Genomic DNA, 9,798 nt, shown 5'->3' on the forward strand with positions numbered 1-9,798 from the left:
GGCAGACTTCAACGCTTCCTCGCCGCACGAGAATAGCGCCATGTAGACACTCAATCCAAGCGCATGGTGGCAGCAGCCAGACATACTGCGGTTTGGAGGTCGTGAAATAATCGGATGTACATCGAGCAAAGGAAAGAAGAGAAAAATGACAACGGAGAAGAAAGAACGAATGTCATCACGTGGAACGAGGCTCAACACGGGGCCGTGGAACAATGTTCCGCCGACTCATTTTGCATGTTGACCGAGAATTGAATACTAGACAGTTGAAACGACATTCATTCACGATTTAGGCATATGCTGCTTACTTACATTAGACCAACCACTGTCTTGGTTTTACGAGGAGACTACGAGCCAATCTCTAAACCCTCGAAGAAAAAGAATTGTCAGACCAGATCTTGATTTTACGTCTAGACCGGAATGTCCATCTACCTATTGCATTGTCCAGAGACCCAATCTCTGTGCCTTTCGTACCAAGCACAAACGGGCCCAAGAGATAAAATGTCCACCCAGAGGTCCAGTATCAAGCATCTGGCCCACGGCTTTTTTTTTAATAAGTAAAGGGGTTGACTCGGAGCAAGGCTACACAAGTCCGTCCACTAATCAACACGTTCCTGCATACCGGCGAACCTGAAGCCTGCATGCTGAACTTCAAGCCACCAGGAGCATGTCGAAAAAGGACCTTCTCCGAAGAGGGACCATGGTGAATTGATGCTTAACAATCACCGGCTTTTGATCTGTTGCGTGGTACATGCGTTGAGAAGCAGACCAGACTTTCCATGCAAGCCGAAATTGTCAAGAACCAATCCGCCAACGCCTCTCCGAAGGCGAAACTCATTGCTGTCGGAGCCAGGGTCCTCCAGACCAGACTGCTCACCAGTAGTCGCCGCTTTCGACTTTCTCCGAAGATCAGTGAAGAGACGATGACCACAAGCCGAGACTCGAAGTCCCTGAACAGCAAAGTCTGGAGGTCTGACCAAGACGACAAATGAGGGCCTCAACATCCATGCGCACATCAACGACCATCATGAGATATCCCTCAAGACCATAGCTCAACAACAGAAAAAAGTGTCTGGGTTGGAGAGCCTACACAGCGACGACCCAAAAGGGTCGAAGGGGGCTCACACCAACTTGTTCCAAACGAAAAAAGATACGCAAGACCTGCTTCATCCTCGAGATACCAAACACGTCGTAAAATGACGAGGGTATATGATCGAAAGGATTTATGATTCCACTCCATCACGCGACCCCAGTTGCGATAATTGGCACAGTGCCAAAACTCGGAAAACACCACGTCTTGCTTGACACCCCTCACGAGTGGAGAGGCGCGACAGCCACTGTCGGGGTCGAGGGCTATCGAAAGATTGGCGGAGAAATGGCATAGTCTTTCCACCAGAGGAAGAAAGACTGTCTGCGCCACTGGAGAAGGGGCAGGGAAGGAACTCTGGTCCCTCGGTTGTTGTCGCGGGAAATTCTTTGTCGACGTGAGAACAATGACCGGGTGTTGTTCGTTCGTTCCTTGACTGATTGGTTCGGTCGGTCCTCAAAATCGACAGAGGTTTCCTCCACAAAGCATATCAACGCTCAACATGCACACGCACAAAACGCAATGCCACCCATTGGCTGCGTCTATCACATCTCATACTCATTATCGGAATTCCATCCTCTCCACAAATGTTCCATTACTCTCCGCTGTATCGTGAATCTAGGCTTGCTGTTGCCATACTAATACGATGCTTGAGTTGTTTGCATTCCTACAAAAAGGCCCGTATCATTAACCTTGGAAACAGTTGTCGCAGATCCAAAGTGACATTTCCAAAACGCTTCAAAAGGTAAAAAAGGAGCAAGAAAATTTTCAATCACCGTTCCAGATACTTCCTCGTTTGCTGTCAATCCTTGTCATCCGTGTCTGTTCATAGCCTCGATGGCCCGCGTAGCCAAGTTTTGAATCAAATTGCTCCAAGGCCGTGATTTCAATATCCTTGGAAGGGGTGTACTTGGGTGCAGGAGACATTGGCCTCCTAGAATTGATGTCGGCCAAAGGGACGTCCACAAATCCAGTATACCGATCTTGATTGTCAGAACGGAAGTCGGTGTTTGGCGCGGCGGGACCACCGTCACCTCTCACTTTGTCTCGGCCTGACCATTGCATCAATGCTCTGATTATTGCAATCAATAAGATCATGACCCAGACAAGTAGGAGCACGGTTGAGATGAGCGCCTCTGTGCGGATACCACTTTCAACTTCGTCCACAACTCTTGCTACGGCGCTTGAGATTTTGTTGCTCGCTGCATCGCCAGGACTGGCTAGGAATGAGTCGTCCGGATTGCCTGTCGAAGCAAGACTCGCAACAGCACCCAAGCTGAAGGTATCGTTTGCAAGAGTTGGAAAGTCAACATGTGCATTATCATGAACCCATGTCAAGCCTTTCTGAATGCCTGCAATCTTCAGGAGAAGAAGACAATTCAGAACTTCCATAATGGGCTCATACAGCGGTGTGTTTCCGAAGGTGGCGTTGAGAACATCACTAGTTTTGTCCACGAAAGTATTGAGAGTATCATTGACTGCGGTCGTGGTAGTGTTGACCCATCCCAGCATGTCCTTGTTGATATCGTTGCTGACCGATGCAATGGCTGCATTAGTACCGTCAGCCCATTGCTCAGATGCATTGTTTAGTTGCGCGACGACTTTATCGGAGAAGGAGGTGACTTGGTTCGTCAGATTGGGGACCTCTTTCGCCATCGAGCGAAGGAGAATGGCTTGGCAAGCACATGCAAGCAGACCTGTGAAAGCTAAGGCGAGGACGAACAATGCCGCGTCGGTAGTGGCATATGCGACGACCCAGCGAGTCAAGCTCTTCTTTCGTTGTGACTCGAAATGTTGTGACATTTTCAATCCTGTGGAGGATGTGTAAGGCCTGCTGACAATATACACCACGTCCATAGGATCACGGTCGTTCGCTTTGACGATCTGGCTTCGTTCTTGCATGATGCGCCAGCGTCGGATCTCACGCCATGCCATTGGGATCATTGCCAGGATAGCAAGGACTAAAAGGACGCCGATAGCCACTTTCTTTGCGGCTGAGATCAGGTCAACCAGGCCATCGAAGAAGTCATTGATCCCGTTGTTGTCACTGCAGAAAGTGAGTTGCTCTTTCTGCGGAACCGGAAACAACGATCGGTTGAACGTGTACGTTCCCAAAGACTGATTGATGAGTTGTTTGACTTCGTCAAAGGGAAGGCGGATGACACCTTCAGTAAGGTTTTTCACTTCGTCAAAGGTAGGAATTGAATTGTTGAGCTTTTGAAGATCTGCTGTAAGGTTGCCCGGTAATTTGAGGCCTTCGAGGGTATTCACCTGTTGGGTAAGATTTAGCGGAGGTGGTGTGGGAACTGATACCCCAAACGCCGTGAAACCTTTCAAAGCGTCCAGGAATTTGTTGTAGGCAGACTCAAAGTCGCCCAGAGCGTCGGACATGTCGCCTCCAAGATTTTTGGTTAAACCGTTGAGGCTCTTCTGGGCAGAGTCGAGTGTCCCGATGACTGTGTGTAAACTTCCGCTGACGGCTAGGGTGATCAGGCAAAGATAGGTGTTTGTCATCATTCCGATCACAAACACCACTATTTCTTCAACAGCTGTAACACTCAAGGTAGTCGTCTGCATCAGACCGCTGACGGATTTCTCGACGCCAGTGGCAGCTAGTTCATTCAGCCCTTGGGACATGTAATGCGGCATGGATGCCATAGTGGAACCCATGGATTCAACGTCTGAACACGCAGAGAGAGCCTCACGTCGTGCTGATCCTAGACTATTGTCGAGCCCAGAGATTGCGATAAGGGTGCGAGCAAGGACAAGTAGGAGTAAGATGGTCCATCGATTGAGCCATATTTGTGATAAACGAGCCCGGAGGCCAAGGTAGGGTGTGATGGATGGTGCAGTGTGTGACAATGACCGAGGTGGGCCTTGGTCGGAGTAGTAGTCTTGTATCTCATGACTGCCGGCAGGCATGGATGGAGGAATGCCAGCCGTAAAGGCTGACGGTGCGGACATGGTGTAGAGATTGACTGGAAATTATCTGAATGTTGTTTCGAGTTAGTTGGGAAATTTCTTGACCGAGATCTGTTTTGCGATGAATTATGCAGTCGGTTGTCTGCTGTCTGTTGTAAAGAGAATCTGAAAGTGAAAGGAAAGATTGGATATGGTACAAAGGACAAAGAAGACCAAGCCGTCAAGGCTCGAACAAAGGACTATTTTAAATCAAACAAAGGAAATTCGTCACTCGAGAAAAGAAGTGATGTACTCGACAATAGCAAGAGTAGTGACAAAGGCAGTTGACAAAAGACGTTGGCGGAGCAGTACAATAAGAACAATAAGAGCTGACAATAGTGAAGTCTGCCATACGTACCGCGTTTCCAATCAACCTCCACTCCCCGCCGCAGGGGTCCAGCAACATTTTGCGCAAAGGACATCTTGAGCACCGCGAAGTCGATGAAGTTTCAAGAGGGTTGCGCAAGTTGTGGACCGAGAACATCGGCTGGCCGTGATGTTTCCAGATGATATCGGCGCGTAATCCAGAAATAGCCCGACCAGGCTGAAGAAGCGCCCACCAACCATCGCTTCCTTTGTTCTCGCACGCCAGACACGCGGTCTCACGTGCGAGTTGAGTTGAGACAGCGAGAGATCTCAGTAGCGGCGCTCCTCCAGTTTGCTTCACTACCTTCCCAGCACTCTCGTGGATGTCCTCATTAAGCGTGGCCCGGTCGGAACGATATCAGATTTGCGGTCTGGTGTCGTTGTTATATGAAGAGGGACGACCGCAGGAACAAGATCACCCACGAGAGACTGGAACGGCAGACACTATGAAGCAATCCGATGTCCTGACTGAGTGTCTACAGAAGAACAACAAGATGGTGGAAGCAGGATATTAAGTGATGATTATTTCAGCCACCACCAACTTTGTGGCGTCAACTCGGTCATCGCAATAAGCTCCTGCTAGAGTTTCGTCATTCCTTGATTTAATCCTGGTAGCCTCGCCTTGGCATACCTTTTCTGGTCTAGTTTCAATACTCCTATCTCGGAGGAATGCCCTGTCCAATCTCAACGCTCTAGCACGGCTACGAGTACGAGTGCAGACGAATTGCGCAGGTACGATATTGCTACCTAGCCAGGAAGATAATATATCCGACATTTATGAATCTGTTAGCACCGTGGCTTCAAGCTGGGATTTGATGCTAAGCATCGGCCTTTTCCATTCCATTCTCTCAGCAATTCGTTTCACGCAAAGGAGATGCAAAGTAGCCACACAAAGGATGCTCAAGTATGATGGCCCGCAAGTCATGAGAGCGAGTACTTCAAGGTCTTGAAGCCGATGAGTCTGCTACAAAGCAGCTTCTCAGTATTGCAAGGAGACACGACGAAGAGTCATGGTCAAGCGATTCGGTTCACGCTCAGGTCTTGGCGGGTCGTGCAGCAGGATGATAGTCATCGTCGTCAGGCGTTAGGTCCCGTCATCGGATCGCGGCAATGGTCACAAGGCACGTTATCGAAAAGCAATGGCGTAAAGCGTGAGTGGTGTGTGGTGGCCAGGTTTCCAAGCAAGGCGAATCAAGTCGTCGAGTGGTTCAAGATCATCCACCAATATAAAATCAGAGATTCCAATCACGAGCCAGGTCACGGTCACCCCACAGGCCTTATCGTTGCTCACCTTGACCTTGACCACCTTGTTGCTGTTGCTGTGCTGCCATTGCGGCATACCACATCTGGAGATAATTCTGGTAGCCACCGTAAGCAGCATAGGGATCGGCAGCTCCGCCGGCAGGGGGTGGTGCAGCTGGCTGAGCAGGAGCTGGGGCGCCAGGTGGCGGGTAGCTAGGTTGCTGCTGTGACGTGTAACGGTCGGTGTAGTCATCACGGCCTTCGCGAGCTTGGGATCGAGCACGCTGTGAAAGTGTTAGTGCTGGTGTTTAGCGTAACAACGCTGGAGTGACTCACTACTGTGTCGACCTTGTCCATGATAGCACGTTTGGCAGCGTCAATGGCATGGCGACTGCCAACCAGACCGATTTCACGTTCGACGTCCCGACCAGAAGCAGGCGAGACATTGATTTTGCATCCTGTTTGATTCTGCATGTCACGAATCGACTCACCCCCTACCAATAATGTTAGCAGAAACTCACAAACACATGCGCACGTAACATACCCTTTCCGATAATCATACCGACGGCCTCGCCGGGAACGTAAACCGTTTCAGAGATCTTGCCTTGGGTTTCTTCTCGCTCTCGGTGGAGGTCTTTGATACTGATACCCTTCTGATCACTTTCGACAATTTCCAAGATGAGGTCTCTGGCGTACTGTTGAGCTGAGGCACTACCAATAAGATTGACAGGCCGAAATCCATTTATGCTTTTGTTCTCGCCGAGGATGTTGACATGGCATCCGCTGCGGTCTTGCAGGTCACGGATCGTCTCTCCCCCTCGACCGATGATTAAGCCGACAGTGCGGTCAGGAACCATCATCTGAAGGCTGTCACCCTCTTTGCTGGTGGAGACCGCAGGTTTACTCTGTCCCCGTGGCTTCTCTCCACCTCCTCTTTTAGCTGCATCGTTGTCATCAATGACTCTGAATATCTCTGCCTTCGCAGCAGATCGTGCTGCTCGACTGCCCGAGATTCTGCAGTGTCTCTGTGTACCAGCTACCTCAGGACCATCCAGAAATTGGACGCGGGCGCCGGTAGTGTTCTCAATTCTTCGCAAGTTTTCTCCTGACCGTCCAATAACTAAACCCACGACTCCTTTGTCTAGAGGGAGAACTTCTGATTCGCCTTCGGCACCTCGTTCACGTCCAGGAGATCTGTCATCTCTAAATCTGCCGGGGGAGTATCGACCTCTCGGGGAAAGCGATCTCTCCCTCGTGTAAGCGCGGTCATTTGCACGTCGCTCATCGCGGTAGGGGTTATAGCTGTCGCGGTAAGCGTCTCGGTTCATCCGGGGCGGCGACCTCGAGGGCGACCTCGAACGTCGATAGCCTCGGCTGCCTGAACGCAGATCTGGGTTGATCGGGGCTGTGTGTTTGTAAGCATAATCCGGAGAGGGAGTTGTAAGATACCTACGTCTACTAGGGTCATAAGGGACGCCTTTTTCAGCAGCGATACCATGGGCTTTGGCAATGGCGTCTGCAATGCTGACAGAACCTGAACTGATGGGTTTTATGCCACCCAAATCGACACTACCTGAGCTGATGGGTGGAGGCAGGCCATAAGATGCCGGCGCACCACCGGGAGGAGTTGCATATTGTGGTGGTGGGAAGCCAGCTCCTGGTAATGGTGGAGGAGCTTGTGATGGTGTTCCTCCCTGTCGCTGTTGCGCAGCGAGAGCAGCAAGGATGTTGCTCAGATCTGACATGGCAATGTCAATTAGTAGGCAAAAGGGAATAGAGGCAAGTGGAAAAAAAGGAAAGAGACAAGAGTGAAGCTGAGATCAACTACGAGTTCTCTATGTACAACAAGAATGAACCGTCTTCGTGCAGGCGCCGCCGAACCGTGGGGCTCAGTGCAAATTTCAGGGTGCATCACGTGATTTTGGATTTTGGATTTTGTCGGGCTAAGCTTGGAGGAGAAGGCGGTCAATTTCAACCATCTGACTCTCCATCGCGACCTTTTTATTCTTGGTATGAATACGAAATGATATGGCATCCACAAGAATGATCCAGCAGAGTTGAGCTTCAACACCTAATGAAGGCGGGAGGCACTGATCACAGCGGCGTGCACCATCACAACCTTGTCCCACCACAGCCCATACTTTGTCATAGGTGCGACGTCAAAGATGCGAAGAAATACAGGAAGAGATGGCGACTGCAAGTCACTCACGACCAAACAATCTCCATGCTGTCTTTATTGGTAAGACTTGTTTGGTGTTTGTTTGGAAGGGCAATATGCATGCATGAAGCGGAATACCCAATGTTGTTTCCTTTTGTTTGGCAGCAAGAGCTTTGCAAAGGAAGGCGATGCTGGACTAACACTAGGAAAGTCACCTTTCTCATTGCCTTCCTTACCAGGTCCATCGTTGCTTGTCCTTGAAGACCTTTCTGTTCTGATGGTATTTTCTGCATGCTTTATTCCGGCAACACAATCCAATGTAAACCTAAAGACTATCAAATGAATCTGCAAAATATGTGCGCTATTTGTACCGCCATTCTTTACTGGCACCGCGTCTCAGTATTAATGTACTAGAGCAAGGTTAAGTTCAATTTTAATCTCGTCCTTCTTTACTCTTCAGTACGCGCACACCTGCAAGTATGAATAATTCCAATCACAGAGTGGTCCGCACACCAAAGGGAGGAGAGAATGGTCTCAAGATCAAGAAAAATGGAACAAGATCAAAGAAGATACGGGATCCTATCCAAAACAGCGGGAATGGTGGAGGACAGCCTGAGCCACAGGACCATGTCCATATTTCTTCTCAAAGATCCACGCGTGCTCATCCTCGGAATTTCTCAGACGTAGTGTCTGGAAAGGCTTCGAACTTGTCAATCACCAAGTCTGGCGGAATCGATGGGGACAAAACTACCGTGCAGTACGGAAGACAGAATCATGGCGATGTGTATGTTAATAGACGTCAAACCAGTGAATTTCGGGGAAAGGAGATTTCAACATCGGAGGAAGATTGGCGCGACTTTCCTCTTCCTAAGTCGACAACCACTCCCTATCAACGCTCTACTTCCAGGCGCGAATCAGTTGGAATTTCAGAGCCGGGCTGCTGGGTCCGAGATACGGCTCGCTCTGACGACACCCCGGGTTCGACTCAGAGAGATTCAACTGGCAGAAGCAAGGGGAAACATGACAAGCAGACGCAGGTACGGAAACTCTGAGCCAAATCGGATAATCGCAAGGACTGATATGATGCTAGACTTTGGTGGTCAAGAGTGAACTGGGAACCCGACCCTTCAGGTTTGACGACTATGATCTCCGCCTGCGTTGTTGGAAACCAGACTGCGGCAAAATGACAAGTTGCTGGGATTGTTCTGTTGTCATCTGCCCCGGGTGTGGGCCGGATAGCTACGTGAGATATTGCAGCAGTCAACATCTCTACGACGACATTCAATATCACTGGGTTTATCATTGTGGAAAACACGGCATTACCGATACGATCGATCGCACTACGATCCGCCTTTATCAAAATCCTCCTCGTCCATATATCGTTAACGAAGGCTTCAACTCAATCGAAAGACATCGACAAGCAGTGTATCGATCACTGGAACCAGGTGACTTCTTCCTATTCGACGATGCCGGTCTACTTAAACCAGATTTCATTGAGCCAACACGAGAAGAATGGAATATCAAGCGCGGAACAGGCCCATGCGTCCTCCAGTTATTCTTCCCTGACGACATGACGGATCAGTCCATGCGACATGTGTTCAACACCGACATCTTCGAGTGTCTAGGATTTGGGGGTCCTCGAGCAGCAAAGAGCTGCCTACGTGCTTTGCATCTAATCCGGGAGTCATTGATCCTATCAGGTAATTGGACCGAACAGGCGCTGGACTTGTTGTGCTTACAGGTTGCGGGAGAATGGGGTGGCTTCAAAGTTCCAGAAAGCTTTTACAATGTCGGAGAAGCAAATTTGGCGTGGCAGACACAGGGCACACTGCCACCGACACCTTGACTCTGTGATTCTCTTGCGGCTTGCACACTGAGAGATTGGGTTGGTTTTGACACTCGTTGTTTGGATAGCATAGAAATAATGGCAGAGTTTCACACAAAATCTGATGGCTTATTGTACGAGTACGAAGTATCGATGACTCTC

The 9,798-nt window shown here is 49.7% G+C and overlaps 3 protein-coding genes across 3 annotated transcripts; 1 reads left to right on the forward strand and 2 right to left on the reverse strand.

Moving 5' to 3' along the window:
• Positions 1–389: 389 nt before the first annotated feature.
• PV06_03431 (uncharacterized protein) lies at positions 390–4,919 on the reverse strand. Its single transcript, XM_016404219.1, has 2 exons — positions 4,404–4,919; positions 390–4,073 (listed from the first exon to the last, which is right to left on the reverse strand). Exon 2 carries the CDS (start codon positions 4,046–4,048, stop codon positions 1,853–1,855), a length of 2,196 nt encoding a protein of 731 aa, XP_016265224.1. The 5' UTR covers positions 4,049–4,073; positions 4,404–4,919; the 3' UTR covers positions 390–1,852.
• A 41-nt stretch (positions 4,920–4,960) lies between these two features.
• Positions 4,961–7,484, reverse strand: PV06_03432 (uncharacterized protein). Its single transcript, XM_016404220.1, has 4 exons — positions 7,107–7,484; positions 6,198–7,058; positions 5,990–6,147; positions 4,961–5,937 (listed from the first exon to the last, which is right to left on the reverse strand). Exons 1-4 carry the CDS (start codon positions 7,396–7,398, stop codon positions 5,689–5,691), a joined length of 1,560 nt encoding a protein of 519 aa, XP_016265225.1. The 5' UTR covers positions 7,399–7,484; the 3' UTR covers positions 4,961–5,688.
• Positions 7,485–8,290: 806 nt separating this feature from the next.
• Positions 8,291–9,723, forward strand: PV06_03433 (uncharacterized protein; the record flags this gene model as incomplete). The annotated part of the gene is made up of 2 exons (XM_016404221.1): positions 8,291–8,848; positions 8,902–9,723. The coding sequence occupies 2 exons, from the start codon at positions 8,291–8,293 to the stop codon at positions 9,655–9,657; spliced, it is 1,314 nt and encodes a 437-aa protein (XP_016265226.1). The 3' UTR covers positions 9,658–9,723.
• Positions 9,724–9,798: the final 75 nt, after the last annotated feature.

The sequence above is a fragment of the Exophiala oligosperma genome, assembly GCF_000835515.1.
Source record: "Exophiala oligosperma strain CBS 72588 unplaced genomic scaffold supercont1.3, whole genome shotgun sequence".
Taxonomy (NCBI): domain Eukaryota; kingdom Fungi; phylum Ascomycota; class Eurotiomycetes; order Chaetothyriales; family Herpotrichiellaceae; genus Exophiala; species Exophiala oligosperma.

Coding starts and splice junctions, on each gene's coding strand:
- PV06_03431 (XM_016404219.1), bottom strand. CDS start 4,048: ATGTCCGCACCGTCAGCCTTTACGGCTGGCATTCCTCCATCCATGCCT.
- PV06_03432 (XM_016404220.1), bottom strand. CDS start 7,398: ATGTCAGATCTGAGCAACATCCTTGCTGCTCTCGCTGCGCAACAGCGA. Junction 7,059..7,106: donor CCCTTATGACCCTAGTAGAC/GTAGGTATCTTA, acceptor ACAAACACACAG/CCCCGATCAACCCAGATCTG. Junction 6,148..6,197: donor CGGTATGATTATCGGAAAGG/GTATGTTACGTG, acceptor CATTATTGGTAG/GGGGTGAGTCGATTCGTGAC.